Consider the following 20,384-nt stretch of genomic DNA (forward strand, 5'->3'; position numbering starts at 1 on the left):
AATTTAATCGAAATTCCACAGATATTCTAATTGCAATTTGGCCATCAGATACGAGCCCCACCTCAATCCATAGTAATGGTTATGCTTTCTGCCCCACCGAAAACAAAAACTAATTTATGCACAATTAACTTTCCATTACTGTGTGTTCAATTAACTTTCCAATTAGCCCAAAGCAAACAAGGTGCAGGCACTTCAAGAATAATCAGATATATATCTATATATATTTATAGATCTATATGCAGGATAAGGCGTTGCCCAGCTGCTGACACATTTGATTTGCTATGAAAATGAACTAGTGAATAATAGATGAGACGGGATAAGTTTTCGGTGCGTGAAAGTTTACTGAGTGGGGGCAAGTGAGAGCGAAATAGGCGAAGCAACAGTTCCAAAAGGTCCTTTACCTACTTGATATTTAGCTTTTTATACTTTTCTTTTTAGGCCACAAACACAACAGAAGGGATTAAGCTTGGTTAACATTTTTCAGCACAAAACACTTGGCCATATTGCAGAGTCACACGGACACGGACACAGACACAAGCACAAACACCGCCGCAAAATATATCAAAAGCAATATGTGGCAGCCACAACGACTGCGACACGAAACTCAATTGAAAGTTGCCTCTTGCCGTCCATTAATTGGTGTTCAGCGATTTCAGTTGTTGCCTCTGGCTTTCCTACAATTTCGAACCGTTCGGTGGCGAAAATCCGGTGAGCGAACTGTTCTTCACTTGGGAGCTGTACGCGTGCTACTGATTTTCCATTTTCACGCAGAGCCAACAAGTTGCAAAAAAGGGAACTTCATTCGAAAGCACTTCGTCTTCGGCCTTGCCAACTGCCAACAGCGACAGGAGCAGAAGCAGCAACGGTGAATGCTCCACTGCCCCGAAAATTATGATAAAACACTCAAAAAAAATAGTCACTTCTTATTATACTAAAGTAAAAAAGGCCAGTTTAAAAAAAGTGACTTTAGACTTTACAAACACTTAAGAAATACATAAAGTAAAGGTATGGTATTTATCATATTTATCTTTTCATATTAAAAAAAAATTTTTATAAAAGAACGATAATACACATTAGAAAACACTCAAAGAATTTTCTTGAGAATTGTAAGAACTTAGTCAAGACAATTTTACATTGCAAGATATAGCCAATTAATTAACTTTTTATAAACGCATTTATCTTTAATATTTTAATCTAACAAAAGTTTTGTAAGATAACTCAAGTTTTTTTTAGTGCTACAGCAACAACAAAGTACGCACACAGACACAACAAGTGAGAGAGAAAGTATCAATCGCGCAAAGCTCCTGCTCCTTTGGCATTGAATTCTTTCAATGCGAACTTCGAAAGCTTTTTCGCAACTTGTTGCCTTGTGCGTTGCTCAATCAGCTGTTGCTCTCTTTCTCCCCCTTCTCCCTTTTATTTTATTCCGATTTGAAGAATTTGGGAGTGGTTACTAAATACGATTAAATTGAGCATAGTTTTGGATAGAAAACCTGACTGGTCATAGCCCCATCATTATCCTGGCAATTAAACTCGGCACAAAGGAAACTCCAGGAGCTAAGTGATTAGTTCGAAAAAGCTTTCTCCAGCTCTTAATGGTGTGCGTGTGTATGCGACTTCACCTTGAAAGCTCGCAAATGTGAATTTAGAGAGCCAGAGATACAAAATGTATATCTCTGTGCATGTGTATGGTGTATGTATATGTTTGTGTGCGTATGCCAGTGATTCAATTTGTTGAATACTTTTCGGCGTTTTTTCGTCCTAATGACCGCCCATAACTGCGGCTCGAGTTACCCATAAGCAGCGACCTTAATTGACGCACACAAGTGCGCCAGCAACTTTTTGTGTTCTGCTCTCTCTCTGCCATTGCCCGATATACCCAGCATATACCCCTTTTCCGCCCCAGCCACCTCATTTACCTGTTGTCATCGGTGCCCCTGAAAAAAGAGACACAACAACACGAAGCCAGCCACGAAGAGAGCAAGTCCGACGTCCAACGTCCAACGTCCAACAACGGCTGACATTGAGCAAGCTGCAAAGTAAGTTTACCCATGGCAATGGCATCGTTCTGCTCCCACCTCCCAGGTCTTTAACACCCTACCTCGCGGTATATTCGTCCTTTAAGTGCAGAAAGCCAATGGAGGGCTCCTGGGTCCTGGCTCCTTAGTCCTGGGCACTAGGTTCGCTTAAGTCAAGGCGTACAGTACACACTCTTAAGTTCAGCTTAAAATTCAATGAATGAATTCTCTTGAAGTAAACCAGATCCTTTCTATTTTAAAATGTATATTTTATAATAAATACAGTCAAATAATACTTATACAAATAGTTTCAAAAAATGTATAAACTAATATTTAATACATTTAAATTAAATACACTTTGATTTAAGAATCAATATTTATGGTAATGAAAGTGTTAGTAGTAATATTCATTTGGCATCAACATACCACAGCATATACTTCCAATCTATATATTTTCTATCTATTTCCCCATCTTATATCTCATAAGCGAGTAGGGTATCTTCCTCACCAGCTTGTGCATCCCCAACAGAACCTAGTTTGCATTGTGTTTGCAACAGGCAAACAGAGCGCACTGGATGGTGATGGTGTAGAGATGGTGTGGCATAGAGACGGTTTGGCATCGGGACAGCCCAAATGGCTTAGCTGAGTGTTTGTCCATAACCTAAATGTGTGCATATATTTATGTTTGTAAGTCGCTGGGCCCGTGGATACTTTATGTGAATAGGAAACTTTTCAGGCAGACTTTCGAGCTCAGCAGGGCGGGAGGACAAAGGCAAAGGACACTGGACTCAGATGTGTACAGACGACCGCAGGATATTCGCTTAGACTGGCGAACAGGGGCGTGGCGAAATGGGGCTTCTGCTGAAGAGTTGTGCGACGCAAATATAAAAGCGATTGCCAAACTTTTAAAGAAATTTCTAAGTCGCTGCTATTGCTGGCAGATGTTTGCACAAAATCGTTTAGTTAAATAGACATATTGTGCGGAAATGTATCCAAAATAAAAAGTTACAAGAATTAAGTTTCTGCTGTTAGATAGGTAGTTAGTTACATTAAAGCAATTAAATAAATTAACATTTAAAGAAACTCAGAAATCAGTTAATTAGTTTGCATTCGTTTTAAAAACGATACACTTTGTGTGTCATTTTGATATGTTTATGATAACTTCATCCCATTTTTGTTTTTATCAACAATGATATCTTCAATTTATTATTAATTTCTCTGCCCGTGTTGACCTCTTAGTCTTATTCATAGATTTTAATCGAACTTTAATCGAACTTTATTTTTCTTCGACTGCAGTACAAGTGTACCGTTTTTGAATTATTCAGACCCCCGTTGCCAATGAAAAAAAGTTTTGGCCAAAACCATCGACAGGGGGCTTAGCTTGTTGCTTGCTGCTTGCTGTTTGCTGCACATTGGCCCCTATCTGTTTTCCCTCTCATGTCCACACTTTCGCCAAAATTTTCCCCATTTTCCCGGGGCTCTCGTTTCGTTTGCTCTTGCTCTTGATTTTTTTTTCTGGCTGGATTTGCGATTCTGTTTCAGCAACAAGTTGCTTACATTTCGTAAGCCAGCCAGGCCACCTGTGCCAAACGCGGTGGCTATAACCCATTTTCATGGGATGGGAGATATTTTGGGAGGCGGAAAATGGGTGGGTTGCATAGTGGCGGATTGGCATTGGCGAAAATTGTCAACGTAGTCGTCGCCTTTGCCCTGCAGATATGCTGGCATATTTATTTATGTGCTCTGCCATCTCGCTGTTCTCGACTTGATTTCATTTCATCTCTGGCTGCTTTCTTCTTTTCCCACTTTTTTTCTTCGTTTTTTTTTTGGCTCTTTTAATAACAAACATGGCGGGCTGTTGTTTTCTCGTCTTCGTTATTTTTGTCGTATTTTGAGTGAATTTAGGCTTTCTGTTGTGCTTCGGCAGATGTTTTCCTCCAAGGGTTTCGCCTTTATACCCCACAGCCACCTTACCAGCATCTACATTATCCTGACTTTAATCTTAAAGATTAGCCTGGAAAAGGTAGGCGTTTTCTGCTCTTTGGCACCTCGTTTTTACAGCGCTAGGCTTAGACAACCCATTTACTAATTTTCCGACAGCAGTTCATTCACTTTTAGGCCATTTTCATTTGGGGTGTGTGAACTTGGTTCTTTGTTTTGATTTTTGTGGGCCTAGAGTTGTGTCTACCAATTTTAAATGCTTTAATACTACCTTCGTTTTTTGACTCAGATAAATATATACACATATATAAATGTTGGTATCTTGGCGTGTAAGCCGTACGGCATATGAATGTGAATGTGTTTTAAGCTTTTTATATAATTGAAATCCGAACACGTGCCACTCAATGCGTATGCTGGCAATAAATTCAGTTTCACTTGTAATCTATAAGCACATAAACACATCCACATACATATGTATTTCTCTTGATTCCTCGCCATATGTAAATTTCACTTGGCCATCGGGATCCTTTTGGGCCGAGGCAAAGGACATTGTCCTCACAGTGTGAAGGCGCCTCCTGGCATATGCTCCAATCATAATTACATCGTCCTGAGCAGATAGTAGTCCTTGGCGTATGTTTATGTCCTGCTTTTGTGTTGCTCTCGAGTCTTTATCACTGAGAAGAATCTGCTGTTTTTGATACATCCACGAAGATAATTTAAAGGGATTTTACATTATGAATGTTAGCTCATCCTTAAATTAAAATAGTGTGCTGCTTAACTATGAATTTTCGAAATATAACTCTTGTTTAGCCTTTAAGTGTAATGAAAACAGGAACATTTTTTGAAGGGTCCTTTGGTACTAAGAAAAGTTACTGGGTTATCCTTAGAAATGGTATGCTTATTAGCTTTTTACACTTAACTTTTTCGCAAGTGTATTCTTATCCAATGCCTAGTATGTCGTCAGTTGCATAACGAAGCGACAAAACTCATTTTAAACAGGCGCCACTCAGCGACTGTGGGGCGCCACACAAATTGCTCCATCGTTCCGCTCCAGACCCGTGGAACCAAGAGACCAGTGCCCAGATCCCAGGTCGTATTCCCGGCCAAGTCAACGTGCTGATGATGAGCCCAGTACGATTACCAACAAGTTCATTAAATACAATGCACAGTGTGGCCAAGGACGATGACGTGCTGGCTCCCAATATCCTTCGAGGACCAACTATTACGGGTATGACGAGGAGGTGGAGATGGCTCCCCCGGTAGCTGATGCTTAGCAAATGGAAATCTTTGCGGAGACATAATAATTGGAAACTAACATTCCTCGGAAATTACTGAACTGCTGCACACTGAGTTTGAAACTTTAATGAAATTGGAGGTGGAACACTGGGGCTTGTTTACCACGAAACGAACTTATTTTTTGTTTTCAATCAAACTAGTGCATGTGCAATGTATGCAGTTAGTTGATGAAACAATTTATTGTTTATGGTTCACTTTCCACGCGGGTTTAAATAAATAACCGCTTTAAGTGCGGACAACTTTATGGTTTCACACATCCTGTGACCTAAAAAGCACTCAAAGGGGCAACAATGTTCGGAGGCCACTTTAATGGGTCAATTAGCTGGTTCCACATATCGCGGCGTAAAAGGAAAAAATCCTCTATTGCGTGACACGGGAACATCGACAGTTTTAAGCAGGATTGTGGGGGTAAATTTGCCATTAATATGTGCTTAATCTAGGTCAAAACAAGGATACCGGAAGCCTTTTCGCCGAAACTCATAATTAAAAACAAGGGAATAAAAAACGCAATTATGTGGCAAAGTGAAAACTCATTTGGACTCATGTTTACCTTAGCTTGACCACCAAATAGGAAAATCACCCAGAGTACATACAAACACGTAAGCATATAGGTTAATTTATTTATTTTGGGTGCACGCTTTTATTTGCATAAGCTTAAAGGATTTTGGACAGCGAGCTTAGATTTACCTCAGTCTGCAGCTGTTTTATTGTCCTGCTCATGAAAACCCAATGGCCCCCAAATGCTTAACCCTGAAATTGAGTTGAAAGGACTCCCCCTAAAAAGCTTTAAAAGCTTTGAAGCTTTGAAACTTTGTAATACTCCAAACTTAATGGCTTGAAAACTTTTATGGGGAATGTACTAAAAGCTTTGCAGGAAAATTCTTCAGAGCTTTTTGGGAATTTTCTTGGTTTTGAATTCGGATTTGGAATTCCATCTGGAGAGGTATTGAAAAATATTTAAATTAAACACTTGAGACCACAACCGTTGCACCACAGGGAATTTAAGGACATTTTTGTATGCCCTGGCGACAGAACGTCTAGACAAGAATCCAGAGTTGAACACCTGACAAATTTCTTCTTTCACTTACAGGTAGGCGGAACATTTTCAACGGAATTTCATCTGTTGCAGCCGGAATCGTTGGCCTAATGACCTTTTAACAGGCCCAAGGAACCTAAGGGAATTTCCCAGCCTTGATGCAGGCAGTGCAGCGCATTCATTCATGAGGCCAATTCAAAAAGAAAGATTCCACTTTAAACTGAAGAGGTTCTGCACTTCAGGATGTATTCATTCATGAAGTGTCTGCCGGGCGGGAGATCGAAACAGCGAGGAATCTCCGAATCAGCGGGACACTCGAAAGTTGGCAGGACATCTGGCTAAGGGTACTTCCAAAAGTGGAACCTACGGCGAAGAGGTGTATGCAAATTTGTTTACGGAAACAATTTTGGGAAAAAGACACTGCTTGGGAATTTAGCTGTACCGATAGTTTTCGTAGGAACTTGGCCAATTACTTGTTAGACGTATTAAAACTGCCCTTTTAAACCTTTCTATAATTGAAACACTTCCTTTTTTGAAGACAGTGCCGCCAATTATGTATTTCCTTGCCCAATCTTGCAACCAATTAACTTAGTTCCCATGTCGCCAAACTGCAGTCCCAACATTCACTCGAATAGTCGCGAATGCTATCTGTGATTTCGCAAAAATCACTTTAAATCTGCCAACCGATAAGAATCGCAGAGCCCACGCAACACATTTTGGCACAACACAGTTCGCTACGCTCCTTGAATGAATTTGCTGAAAAATAGCAGATCCTGATCCTGAATGGAGTCAAGGAGTCCTACCTGCTGACCCAGCACTTCAAACTCAAGAGCCGAGCTCTTCAGCTCAAGTGGAGGAGGCGCACACTTGAGCAAGGAACTCCAGTAGATAACGATCGGGATGCGATCAGGTAGAGATCGCAGTGCACAATATTTTCAGGAATAGCAAGGAGAATGGAATACAGAAATTCCGTTTAAAACCGCCGACTGGGCTATTTTGCCCATTGGCATTCCGATTTCCATTTCGGATGGCATTCGGACCGAAGGCCCAGAGGGGCGTAGGTGCAATTGCGTTTATTAGCACCGCACCCCTTGGACTCGCGCACAAAAGGACGAGTTAGTCCTCGTTTCGGTTCCAAGTTAGAGGACCCATTGAGGAATTGTCAATCCGCCGTTCAATGAATGCTGAATGAGTCGGCTCCGTCGGGTTTTGTTGCGCTTGATTCGTTTTGGGCTTGTCACCCATCTCGTTCTTTTGGGCAAATCACTGCCATATCTTGGCTGATAGGCATCATCGGCGGAGTTGGCATCATCAATATGTGCAATATCTGAAGTGTCGTGGGAAATGGCTAAAAACTCTCCCCACTCCAAGGACGAAAAGTGTCCTTGATTAATTGGAAGTTTTGATGATTCAGCAAGAATGATTCCTTGACATCATTTGCGGTTCTATTTAGGTGGCAGACCACACATTCTGCATGGAGACATTCTCTACTTTCTAATGGAACTAATTGATTCTAGGCGATATGTCTGTCTTTTATACCTAACTTATATAACATTACAATATTACACATTTTTTATTAGAACGCATATGTATGTTATTTCATACTGCAATTTCATACTGCAATTTCATACTGCAATTTCAATTAAAAGGACTCCTACATATATTTTTAAAGAAATATTTTAACTATTACCAAAAGGAAACCCAAATGTATTTTAGGACTAAGTAGCTTCCTATGAAACACGTATCCTTATCCTAACAACCATCATATTGGACTGCCACTCACTAAGCACCTCTAACAATCATCCTATGAAAGATTTGCAAATGAGATTTCGCCGAAAAACAATTTCTATCCCATAATTTGTCAAGCCTGTCGACTTAGCGGCCCTCTGAGCAACTCAATTTTTGCACATTTTATGCCAAAAAATAAACGAGTGAAGCCGTTGAGATGTGTGAAAAATTAAATCTGACAAATTTCCGGTTCGCTATTTACTGATTTTTGTGCTGAATGTATAAATTCTGGATATTATTTTCTGGTTGAGTGGATTAGGAACAGGAATTCAAACAATTTTCTCCAGCTCTTGGGCATAGGTGAGATTATGGGTGGCGATGTCCTTGGCGGGTACCTTCTCCATGGGTCTGGTATGGAGTCCAGCATAGTTGTAGTTCCCCTCCTCGTCCAGACACCACTGACGTTTGCTGGCCAGTTCCAGCAGCTCCTTGGAGCCGGGACGAAGTCCCAAGCGCTGAGCAGCCTGTTTGGGTGCCATCTTTAGGTAGGATTTCTCCATGCAGGATGCGATCTCCTCGCGCGCCGTGTTCACCAGGATGTCCATGAAATTCGAATAGATCTCCGAGGGCATAGACTTCTTCGCTTGCAGGATCTTGTTGTATCTGCCCTCCATGTAGTAGTTCTCCAATGCCAAAACGGGCTTGATGAAGCTATCATGGAGCAGCAAAGCCGACGGCAAACGTTCCAGTTCGATGTGGAAGTCGGCAATGCGATTGGTGGCCAGCATATAGAGCAGATTCAGACCCATGAACTTGTGCATGTGCTTCGATGACTCCAAGTACTTATCGTAATCATAGTAGTAGGTATTCAACTGGGCCATGTATCTCTCGAAGGCAGCATAATCCTTGATGGTGATGCTATGTTCCACGGCGATTTCCAGCATCTCCCGCGATTTGATGAGCTGATCCTTCTGCTTGGAACTCGACGCAGTTTGGATTGTCCCAAAGTTGGACCTCACCAGCTCCAGCTTGAATCCATCCAGCAGGTGGGAGCAGAGGGCCAGGTTGGGCGCATGCTTGCTCCACTCGTTTTTCAGTTCAGTATACAGATTCGACATGATCACAGCCAAGTAAGAACGACGACTAAATTCTCGAAAATGAAATTTGGTTTGTTTTCATTGACAGAACACAATTTCGAACGATGTATATCGGTGCCTGTCAAATGATGCATTTGTAGATTTAGGGATATTCCAGGGCTGCTCCATATTTATTTTCAATATTTATTTGGCACATTTACAATGTTGATTTACAAATGCTGCTTCAGATTTCCATTTTTATCTCTCTAAGTTAAATTTCATGTAAGATGCAATTCCAAAATGATCTTTGGCAGAACATTAAAGTGCTAAATGTAGACCCACTTTTCACGAATAGTTTCTTGCGTTTGCTAGATTTTGTTTGTAATCCTCCTTAGTAGCGCCAAAAACAGTGGTTTTAATTTTGATTAAAATTTATTTACTTTAACATACTTAAGGCTGAAAACATACTAAGATCTACTGTACAATTACATAATTCTTATACTAGCTGATCCTACGCCTCAACTTTCAATTCGTGGACTTTGACTGTGGGCGACGCTGGCGATGCTTGGGGACTTCCATTGGAGTTGGTCGAGAGATTGAAGGTGGGACTTTCGGAGCCGCCCTTCTTCTGCTTGACACGTCGATTCTGGAACCAGATCTTCACCTGCTTCTCGGAGAGGCGCAATCTGTTGGCGATTTCGATGCGGCGCAGGCGGGAAAGGTAGGCGTTGTGCGAGAATTCCCGCTCGAGTTCCAGCAGCTGGGTGCTGGTGAAGGCAGTGCGAATCCTTTTGCTGGAGTCGGCATAGTCGTTGATCAAGGGCGTGATCTCGGCTGGACCTGCCGCGGAGTGGCTCTTCAGCGGTGAGCTGTTTGGCGAGCAGGAGGACTCGTGCTTGAATCGCTTGCCCTGCGGCTCATCAAAGTTATTGGTGTAATCCAAGGAGGCGGATGACGAGGCGGATGGTGAGGTGCAAAAGCTGCCAGGTTCCGGCAAGGGTAATCCGCTCACAACTGGAGATCCGTAGAGGTTGTGCAATGGCGGCAATTGCTGCGAGTTGGGATTGGCCGAGAGCGGTGGCGAAGGATAACAGCCTTCGTAGTTGCTGAATCCGCTGGACTTCCTCTTGCTGGCGAAAAGCTGCGCGTATGGATGGTAGAGAGAACCAGGACTCGAGCTGACATGTGGATGTTGTTGCAAGGCAGCTGCTGCTGCTGCTGCTGCTGCGGCCGCCGCTGCTGCGTGCTGTTGCTGCTGCTGCTGCTGTTGTTGCTGCTGCTGCTGCTGGATGCCCAAGGAGAAGAGATAGCTGCCCACATAGCTGGCCGGGTAGGGCAGCATGGGTATCGATGGTAACATGGCAGCTGCGGCCACTGCAGCAGCAGCCGCAGGACTTCCTCCTGGCGATCCCAGCTTATCCTTCTTCTGGCTCAAGTTGGGCCTGTCGCTGAGTAGGGAATCCATCAAAAAGGAACGTGACATCTTGGCTTCTTCGCTTATTTCCTCTTCCAACTGAGATGAACGAGATGAACTACTGAACACGATCGCTGACTGTGCGAGACTGTCTGGCTGCTGCGCCCTCACCCGGCTCTTATATACCTCAAATACCCTGTCCTGGGGGTTGGTTTTCCACTTCCACTTCCACACACCCCTGAGGGCCAATTCGAGGGTTGTTTGAGTGTGTGGCGGCGAGTGTGTTCGGCCATTTAGTCACCATTTAGCAGCAACTGTTGCCATTTACGCTCCGCCCTTGTTCGATCACTCACAATGCCGCAAATGGCAGGTAAGCGATGCTTCACTGTATTTGTATCTATGCCAAAGGACAATGGCGAACCCTCCTCTGCCATGCATGTGTGTGTGTGTGTGTGTGTGTGTGGGTTTTGGGTGTGTGTCCCTGTGGAACGAATTCGTCTTTGCAATTCGTATTATCACTCGAGTTTAATTGAAAGTTGAAGAGAGTGCGTAAAAGCTTTTTAAACGGAACTGAATTAGTTCAGCCTAAGCTAGATCAAATTACTTTTTAGATATTTTGAGCTTTAAATTAAATCATTAAATAGCTTGTTTAATTGGCAGTTGGAAGAATGTATGCAATTAAGGATATTAAATTCTGTATTGCGAATAAAATGAAAACGTTTATTGCTTTTATATTTGTATTTCCATTGACTTTTCTTGGTAATAGGTATTGTAAAAAAACAAAGATATGTTTAAGTTTAAAAAAATTAATTTTTGTGTATAAGCTGTTCTTTTATTTTAAAACTATTTTAAAAGGTTTTTTTTTTATATTTGTATGCTGTACATATCAAACTATTTGAAAGTGTATGTTTTTATGATATTTGTTATGTTAAGAAGACTAAGTAGTTTCCAATACTATAAAAAACTCAGTTATGCACACAAAACTGGAAAGTAAGAACTAAAGATAGTAAAACCGTTAGATTTTACTTAAAACTAAACGCAATGACAATAATTTCCGTAGGACGATCTTCTAAATAGCCAACGGCACTTACACAGTATCTTGTTTATAATTTATTGCATTGAAAGAAAACCTCTTCAGTGACTCCACAATCGAATCGATTAATTTTACAACCATTGAAAACTGCAAGCCCTCCAACCGTTTAATGCCAATTTCATGGCAACTTATGGCCCGAAGTGGTGGCTGCTGAAATCTCGAATCGAACCTCTACTTCTACAACTCCCGATTACTAGACCCTCCAGCACATTGGGCATATGACTCTCCTTTGAGTCCTGGTCCTCGCCTTGGCGTAATTTTATTGATGCATTCTTCTGCTTGTGCAACTACGGCGAACAATGTGGCAAGGATCATCCATTCAGAACGATCCCATTCATGGATGCAGTCCTTTTGGTCCTTTGACAAATCCAAGACACGACGCACGTTGCGCCTTTGTTTGTGTGTATTTTGGGCCAGGCCTGGACATTTAAGCCAGACAGTACGTCGCCGAGAAATGTTGTTTTTGGGCCACATTACACAGAATTATGGCGGCAGTTTTATCATTTGTTAACTGACTTTAGGGATTTACCTATAATTGTCCTTTTCATGGCTTTGTGCCGAGGTGCGGCATTGTCGTCCCTCTGCCAGTTGATCGTATGTTAAGTGGCTATAAAACCGATCACAATTGATGACGTTAATTGTTGATTGCGGACCGACTTCTACGTAGGCGATCCGAATGTTCGCCTACTTTTTAAGGTTTTCAAGCATTTGGCTTCTGCTTAATTGGCGGGCTGTGCAAAAAAAGAAAAACGATCTGGACGCTGGTCAATGGCGAAATCGGGAGCAGATGCTGTTGTGTTAATATTTTTGTAGGAATTTCTACTCTTTGGGCGTTGCGTTGGTCTCGTGCGAGAGGTCCTTTTGAGCGCCTTTTACCAATTGTCTGGGCCACTTGAGATTTTCTCCATTGACCACTTCCGTTTTTTGTCTGCGATTTTGTTACGCTCGATCGATTCGGGTTTCCTTTTTCACAATTGGATCGTGCTATTGACTTAGACATCGTCTATGGCTTATAACAAAAACAAATGTTTCGGATTTGGAAATATGCAAATTTTCGTATCTCCAAGATAGCATCAGCTCCGTTCGAGCGCACAATTTCATTTTAATTGTGAACAAAAGTCGCCTAAACGCTGAACAAATGAAAGCATATCGAAATGTTTACTTCCCCTTATTTTATGTATTTTTTTGATATGGATACAACGCAAAACTAACTGAGCAGGGGAGAATATCAAACCGGATTTGCCCATCAAAGGGGTGTTTCAAAAAAAAATATGGAATACTGAACCACCACCAGCATCGTGGGTATTCGAAACCCTTATAAATGGGGATTGGGTTAATCATTTATTGACATTAATTGGTTGTGACATTTGCATTTTGACTGATTGTTCTAGTTGCCATTGTTGCTACTTAGCCAGGGGTTTGTTTATCCACTCTCTCGATACCCATTTGTATTATATATTTGTTGATTTAACAAATATGACTTCATCATAGACCAAGCATTTTTATACGAGTATGTTATACATGCAGTGCTCGGATAAATTATTATTTACCCCTGAATAATTTACGAATGAGCTTTGAGGTTGAGTCTGGCTTCTCTGCGTGTTACTGAGTCAATAGGCCTCAGGGAATGCTTTGGGTTACTCATGGGTTACTGATGGGTTCTTCAGCAATTAAATTATACGGTGAGTGGTGTTCTTTAATGGATATAATTATGGTACTGTGAGAAATAATATCGTTGTACTTGAACAGAATAAACACATTTTGTTATCATAAAAACTTAATGAGGCTTTTATAGTCCCCATTTGGAATTTTTAGTAAGTTGAATAAGATTAATTTACAGAGTTTATGATGTTTATCTATAATTAACAAGGAATCTATCGGATTTAAAATAAAGAGAAGCAAACTAAAACCAAATAAAATTTATTTAATTATAATAAAATGTATGAAATATATGGACATTTCTGAGCAAAAGAAAGTTGCCTTCTCAATGGTTGCTTTTAGCTGTTCTCCAACTATTGAAAACAAATATCAAAGTATCGCACCGCCAAGTGTCCAAAATTTCTAGCCAAAACAAAGGAAACTTTTTCATTCTTTTTTTTTGAGTATTATTTTCATGAATGAAAAGTCAGTGGCTGGACAAAGGACACTGCACAAAGGACCCAAACACGATCCGCACTTGCAGTGATCTGCAGTTTTGTTTTTTTCCGTTTTTTCTTTGTCCGAGAAGAGCGAAGCAGGCAAGATAGGAATCCAGGTAAGGGGAAATTCCTTTCTGCTCATCTTTAAAAAATATGGGACAAGGATCGCCGTTTAAATGGAGGTTTGTAGGTTTCTTTTTTAGCTGTGGTCAAGGCCGCTGGACAATGCTATTAATCAGGTCCCATTTATTGTGGTAAATGTTGTGGCTAGTTTGAAGGGCCTGTTTGGGGTGTACAATTGTACAATGTAAATCGTGTGGGGAGGGGGAGATGCAGACTCGAAAATGGTGACAATTCCACCCCAGCAAAACCAAAAAACACTTAAACACTTAACGTCTAATCAAATTATATAATAAATAGCAAACAAAACGAAACCAGAAACGCTTAGCACCCTTAAGTCCACCACTTACCCCGCTGTCAACGAGCAAAGCCAGTTAGTTAATAAAAACAGCATTTGCAATCGTAAAACGCTTCACCGATCCGATCCGATCCGATACTCCCTTTCCGCCAGCACGCGTTGGGTTAGGTCACCATGCGAATCCTTGGAAACAAGGTAAGATTCCTAGTCGGAACAACCCCCGGGTTCCGCCGGATTTCCCATTGCCCATCGTTCATTGCCGAGGGGTGCATCAAATGCATAATGAAACAGATTTTGATACGGCCTCAGTTATTCATTCGATTGCAGCCGCTCTCGCAGGAGCACCAGACACATTTGTATCCTTGTGGTTGTCGGCGATCCTTCTGATTTCTCGCCGATTCAAAATGGCTGCCCAACGCAGTTTTCCGGCCTGTGATTGATAGATATCTAGGCCAGACAGGATTTCTTCACAACTAGACCACATTTGCAAGTCATTCTATCTTACATCAACACTAATTATTAACATTAATTATTTACTTTTTGGTTATATTAAACTAAGCTTCAAGGGTGTTGATAAGCTAAAAATAATATATTTTCACGTTTGCTATTACCCGAAACATAAAGTAGGGTTAATAAATTAAAAGATGTGAACTAAGTGGAAATAATTGTAAAGAGAGTACATCAGATCCCTCAAAAATATATAATTTCAATTAAATATCGCTAATAGCTTCAAATAGCTTTTTAAATAAATTATTAGGCGCTCCTATCACCTTGATATAAATATTTGCTGTGGTGTCGGGTTTACAACGAGCAAATATTTTTTCTGAGTTAAGTTTTTTTTTTCAAATATGCTAGTAAACCTAATAATGTTACGAATAAGTCTTAAGTTGTTAAGTCCTTACATATTGTAATCGGAAAAACCAGTATTTTACATGAAATGTAGATTCCGCGTAAAGTAGGGTAGTTCACAAGTTACCCGTCACATGTTATTGAAATGGTGGCGCCACTGAGCAGTAAGAGTGTAAAGTGAAATCTCAACCGTTTTTGCTGACAAGCAAAAAATCATTCCGATATTCCACCGTATATTTAATATAATACTGAGGTTCAAATTGTGATATATTCCAAAAGATATTTGTTATCAGAAGAAAATGTATTTATGAAACCATTTGACCTATGTCATTTATGTACATCGGTCTGCCTCCCACTCTATTTGCTCCATTGCGTTCAGGCCTGGCAGTGTCAGCTGTGCGTCTGCAACACCACGGGGCGTCCTCGGCCGGAGGCCCATGTTGGCCATGTTAGCCGCAATCACATCAACGTTAACGGACTGCGTCAGTCACCTACCTTCATCTGCAGCTTCCGCATGATGCGGGTCTCCTCCCAGCGGTCCAGTTCGTCCCACTCCTTGCCACGCTTACGCAGAAGGTAGTAGCGGTACATGACGATTGTCACGGCCAGGATCAGGGCCAATCCTGTTCCTGCTGCGGCCCCCAGAACCGCCGAACTAACCATAACCATATTGCCGATGTGTTGAATTCACTGGAAATACAAGTTGAATAAGCATTAAATGACACGTTAATTTATTAAAGGAGTTATACAAAAATGGTGATATGAGTTCATACTACTAAAATTATTTGAACAAAATCAGTTTTCACAAAAATATAATATAAATAATATATGTTCAGAATAAGTAGGTTATACCAACAACTTTGGCCAGCAAGAACCAAAACGCGTATTTATCACGCGTATTTCCCTTTTTATACTTTTTTAAGCTAAAATACCAGTATAATCTGTAATACTAATAACATATTCATTTTTATATAAATATAAGCGTATATTTGTATTTTATACATTTTTATTGAGTGAGGTATTATAGAAAGCTATTACTAAATAGCGAATTTAAAGGTCTTTCTCGTGGGGTATTTATTTTTCCGCTGGCGACAGCTATCGACTTCCACGCTTTCCGTGCTTTCACATGACGCAGTCAGCTCGTCACTTTCTTGGTTGTTAAAGCTCTCGTTCTCGTTCTCTAGATCAAAACGATCTTCTCGGTTTCGGGATTTTCCAGGTGAATCAGCACAAGTGATTAACGCAAGCATACAAGTAAGGGCCAAAACCGATAGGAAACCAACGTAGAGTCGCATTTTGGTAACTGAAAACCAAACTACTCAAATGCTTGGTTCGTAGCACACTGTTTATAGGTACATATACCTATAGAAAAACAAACTCTTGCTCAGTTACCACAATTCTAACTTTTATTCAGAGCCACAGCTGTGCAAACTTGAATGTACTCGGAATTTCCCCATCTATCGACTTAAACTGGCATTGTTCTTAAGAACACGTCACTATCACTTATTTCCTGATGAAGTGCGTAGGCTAAAAGTCCATGTTCATGTGATGCACATAGCCATTCCGGAGGATGGCAAACCTTGGATACGCCTTGAAATCCTCTTCGTGTTCGGGATATTTTAGATACATAACTGGTGCCTCAGTTGGTTTATCCAGAGTCGCTTGATCCTCCTCCTCTTCCTCCTCTTCCTCCTCTTCCTCCTCTTCATCCTCCCCATCCTCTCCAGCTTTTGTTTCCTCTCCCGTAGGCTCATTAGTTTCCTCTACAGTTGGTTCCCTAGATCCCTCTCCAGTTGGTTCTTTTGTTTCCTCCGCCGTTGGATCTTTGGTTAAATATGTCTCCTTTGTGGTGGGATCTGCTGAATAATATGTGTCGTTGGCCAATTTCTCCAGCAACTGCAAGTTCTCCATCATTTTATCTAATTCCGCTTTCTTTAGTTTCGAATCTTTCGGATTGCTTGATTCATCTAATGGCTTTGTAGATATGAGGGCTATGCCCATGAAAGCGATCAGACTTAGAGCGCAAAAGACACGCATTTCTTCAACGTTCTGAACAATACTGTCTGCTGCGACATTGGAATCAACTGCTTTTAATGTTTATAAACTTTGAAATTTCACTTTATTTGTTTTAAAAATGGTGGGTTATAGAGAACAGGTAGAGAAGTTAGAAACGTTCAGTTGAAGATAACATTTTTTATTCAGAAAAATAGAAAAGAACATTTTAGCAAACCAGATTATAGGCCTATGATCTAGGCAAATCTATGGTGTCTGACCACAACTGGTCCATGACCTCCGAACCTGGGCCAGAAGGGACGGATGTGCTTCTTGACCGCCGCGGTAGTGGTTGTCTCCTCCTCATCGGCATCATCGCTGGATTCCTCAGCGTCATCTCCAGAGTCTTCATCGCCAGCAGACGTCTCCTCAGCATCAGTAGATTCCTCCGCATCAGCGGCTTCAGTGGTCTCCGCATCGTCGCTGGTCGAATCCTCATCGGCACTATCAGCCACGACAGCCGAGGACTCCTCATCCTCAGCTGGACGAGCGGCCACAAAGCCAACAGCCAGGAAGGCCAAAAGAGCGACGAGAATCAGGGAACGCATTTTGAAGTTGAGTCTAAGAAGTTATTGCGAAAACTGCTTTCCAATTTCGTGCAGCATTCGGCTTTTTATAGGGAAAGTCTCGCAATTTTTGCCGATTCGTAGAATCTACTACAAAATCTTTATTTGCGCTTTGGTATTTGAACAATTGTCTTAATGGAAAGTTTTACAAGCGTGTATTTTTGGAGATATTTTTTTTCGGACTACAATAAAAGTTCGTTGCGGGTTTTCTAGATACTTTTTCTGGCCGTAGTTCATTTCCCTGGAGTGGGGGGCGTGTTTAAAATGACTGGACCGATTCCACCCCACTTAGGCCATCTGGGAAAAGGACGATTAGTCGATCGGTTATTGGATCCTGATCCTTGTTCACTGCTGCTGTTCGCAGATGGATGCGCCATCACAGCGGAAATGGTCAGGAAAGCGAGGAGTGCAATCACTCCTAGTACACGCATCTTGATGCTCCTGAATTTCTGCGGTTACTATAGCTTTTTCCCATAAACTGCACATTTTATATAAACAACGGAGTGTTTGCTTTTATTCTGAAAAGTTGTATCCGCCAAGCTGTGCAATCTGTAAATTGCCGCACACAAAGGCAAATACTGCAGTTTCATCTGACAACTCTTCCGTCACTTGATAATGTGAGTAAAGTGTAATTTAAGAGACATATTGAGGTACTGAAACGAATGTATCACGAACAGCTTGCTTTGCACTAAAAATACCTTGAAAGTTTATGAATTCTGGTGAACGAAGTTATTAAAATTCGCAAAATAATCATTGTTTTATAATATCACTGTGAACGGCAGTCAATGACTGAACAATAACTTAAGATATGTACTATGGTATTGCATTGCAATAAAATTGGCTTAAAAATGTTATTCTGTAACACGAGGGTTTATAAATTTATAAAGAAAATTATTGCGGCTATTAATTATTATTATTAGAAAAATTATTTTTATACCCGTTACTTGTAGAGTAAAAGGGTATACCAGATTCGTTGAAAAGTATGTAACAGGCAGAAGAAAGCAATCCGACCATATCAAGTATGTAGTATGTACTTAAAGTTTAGAGTTTGTTACTTAAAGTAAAACCACAGAGCCCCCACCCCGCACCACGCACCGGACCCGGGATCCATTCGCTTTTCCACTAGCTGAGTAACAGGTATCTGATAGTTGGGGCACTCGACTTCAGCGAATGTGTTTGTTGTGCATTCAGGTTAAAAATAACGAAGTTTGATTCATTAAAATACTGGAAGTGAAGCGAAACAGAACACTTTTATCTATCTATTTTTGATCTGTGTATAGACAAGTCCGTTAGGTTAAACCAATGCTGTTAAAAGTATTATATACTTTGTGGCTGTTTTGTAATAGATCCACTTATATTGCTTTTATTTTTACGTTTCCTAGGCATTATATTCATAGGCATTTTTATTTTAATATTTATTATATATGTATATTTAAGAAGACTTGTTATTATTTAAGGAAAAGGGGTCTTGCTTGGATGAGAATAGGACCGAATAGACGATCCTGATCGCCTTCTGAAACGTTGTTATTATCCGATTCGGTATTATCATCCGACTCGTTGTCATCTTTCTCATTGTTATCATCTCCGTTTGATTCATAGTCTGAATCCTCCTCCTCACTATACTCCTCATCCTTGGTAGCCTCATTTCCAGAATCCTGACTTTCTTCAACAGCAGGTCCTTCCTCAGCAGCACTGGAGTTTCCCACACCATCATTGCTGGACGAATCCTCATCGGTGTTCTCCTGGACGGAGGACTCCTCATTCTCAGCTAGTCGGGCAGCCACAAGGCCAAACGCCAAAAAGGCCACAAGGGCAACGATAATTAGGAATCGCATTTTTGGTGTTTTTGTGCTCAGCGATGCTTGAAACTAATTTTTAAATCTCCTCGATCAATCCCTTTTTATATTGAAAGCCTAATTTTTGGACAATGACTGTTTTTGTTATTATTTGAACGAGTCATTTACGAATCTCATATTTGAACAATTGCTTATCTCAATAATGTGATATGACGCACTTTCTCAATTGATATAATTCTAAGAATTATATTTGGAATTATTTTTGTCTTTTTGGTTTTTTTTTTTATTAAGGTCGTACCAAACTTGTTTTCGATCTAAAAGTATGTATGTACTATTTTGTATACTGTAGATAATATTTAGCAAAAAAAAAGTGGAAGTTTCGGGTCATTTTAATTAAATAAATCGAACTTCAAAAGATGTAATTTACCTCCCAAAGGCGAAAGAAAAACTTATGAAAGTAATTCACCCTGAATAAGTCTGAAAAGTTTTTGCTCAATATTTTTATTGAAATTTATCAGTTGCCTATTTTATATATCGTATTTGAGGAATTTCATCGGGGATAATTTCTAAATAGGTTTTGTATTTTAGAAATGAAATATAAACTTTTCAAGCCCGAATCTGTAAGAGCTACTAAGTTGTAGCTGTTGTACAGTCATTTGGGATTTTCGGGTTGACAATAACGATAACTTCTCCATTTGGAAGCGGAACTGGGACCGCACTCACAAAGGCCATGGCCAAAAGAGCAATTAGGACGAGTACCATCAGAAAGTGCATCTCAATGCCGTTTACTTGGGTCTTCTTTGAATAAGTTTTTTCAAAGTACTGCACTACTTATATATGCATGCCGTGTTTGCTTTAACGTTCCTATTGCAAACTGCACATTGGCTGCACTTTACTTTTGTTAATTAAATATTTGAGGGACACAACAGTTATTTATAGTTTAAGCCCCGCCATACTAACAGA

General features: G+C 40.7%; 9 protein-coding genes across 10 annotated transcripts in view; all 9 read right to left on the reverse strand.

Annotated features, from left to right (window-relative positions):
- The window catches only part of LOC120448153 (synaptotagmin-5), a 51,944-nt gene that overhangs the window by 19,989 nt on the left and 11,571 nt on the right, over positions 1-20,384 (reverse strand). Inside the window, exon 2 of one of the 2 annotated variants that reach the window (XM_044005976.1) lies at positions 15,503-15,697. In XM_044005976.1, the coding sequence (XP_043861911.1) occupies positions 15,503-15,676 (174 nt within the window). In that variant the 5' untranslated portion in view covers positions 15,677-15,697. Of the gene's footprint in view, positions 1-405; positions 735-15,502; positions 15,698-20,384 lie in introns of those variants that run through there. The other variant, XM_044005975.1, reaches the window with a different exon arrangement.
- LOC120448155 (26S proteasome non-ATPase regulatory subunit 8) lies at positions 8,263-9,246 on the reverse strand. Its single transcript, XM_039629992.1, has one exon. The coding sequence runs from the start codon at positions 9,135-9,137 to the stop codon at positions 8,349-8,351; it is 789 nt and encodes a 262-aa protein (XP_039485926.1). The 5' UTR covers positions 9,138-9,246; the 3' UTR covers positions 8,263-8,348.
- LOC120448154 (homeobox protein Hox-B4) lies at positions 9,569-10,679 on the reverse strand. The gene has a single exon (XM_039629991.2). The coding sequence runs from the start codon at positions 10,576-10,578 to the stop codon at positions 9,607-9,609; it is 972 nt and encodes a 323-aa protein (XP_039485925.1). The 5' UTR covers positions 10,579-10,679; the 3' UTR covers positions 9,569-9,606.
- Positions 15,978-16,337, reverse strand: LOC120448162. Its single transcript, XM_039630000.2, has one exon. It carries the CDS (start codon positions 16,300-16,302, stop codon positions 16,045-16,047), a length of 258 nt encoding a protein of 85 aa, XP_039485934.1. The 5' UTR covers positions 16,303-16,337; the 3' UTR covers positions 15,978-16,044.
- Positions 16,457-17,047, reverse strand: LOC120448158 (histone H3.v1). The gene has a single exon (XM_039629995.1). It carries the CDS (start codon positions 17,042-17,044, stop codon positions 16,535-16,537), a length of 510 nt encoding a protein of 169 aa, XP_039485929.1. The 5' UTR covers positions 17,045-17,047; the 3' UTR covers positions 16,457-16,534.
- LOC120448161 (30 kDa salivary gland allergen Aed a 3) lies at positions 17,181-17,613 on the reverse strand. The gene has a single exon (XM_039629999.2). It carries the CDS (start codon positions 17,605-17,607, stop codon positions 17,257-17,259), a length of 351 nt encoding a protein of 116 aa, XP_039485933.1. The 5' UTR covers positions 17,608-17,613; the 3' UTR covers positions 17,181-17,256.
- On the reverse strand, positions 17,693-18,096 carry LOC120448163. Its single transcript, XM_039630001.1, has one exon. The coding sequence runs from the start codon at positions 18,054-18,056 to the stop codon at positions 17,859-17,861; it is 198 nt and encodes a 65-aa protein (XP_039485935.1). The 5' UTR covers positions 18,057-18,096; the 3' UTR covers positions 17,693-17,858.
- Positions 19,062-19,604, reverse strand: LOC120448159 (pheromone-processing carboxypeptidase KEX1). Its single transcript, XM_039629996.1, has one exon. It carries the CDS (start codon positions 19,458-19,460, stop codon positions 19,074-19,076), a length of 387 nt encoding a protein of 128 aa, XP_039485930.1. The 5' UTR covers positions 19,461-19,604; the 3' UTR covers positions 19,062-19,073.
- On the reverse strand, positions 19,907-20,229 carry LOC120448165. Its single transcript, XM_039630003.2, has one exon. It carries the CDS (start codon positions 20,193-20,195, stop codon positions 20,052-20,054), a length of 144 nt encoding a protein of 47 aa, XP_039485937.1. The 5' UTR covers positions 20,196-20,229; the 3' UTR covers positions 19,907-20,051.

Source organism: Drosophila santomea, chromosome 3L, assembly GCF_016746245.2.
Source record: "Drosophila santomea strain STO CAGO 1482 chromosome 3L, Prin_Dsan_1.1, whole genome shotgun sequence".
NCBI lineage: Eukaryota > Metazoa > Arthropoda > Insecta > Diptera > Drosophilidae > Drosophila > Drosophila santomea.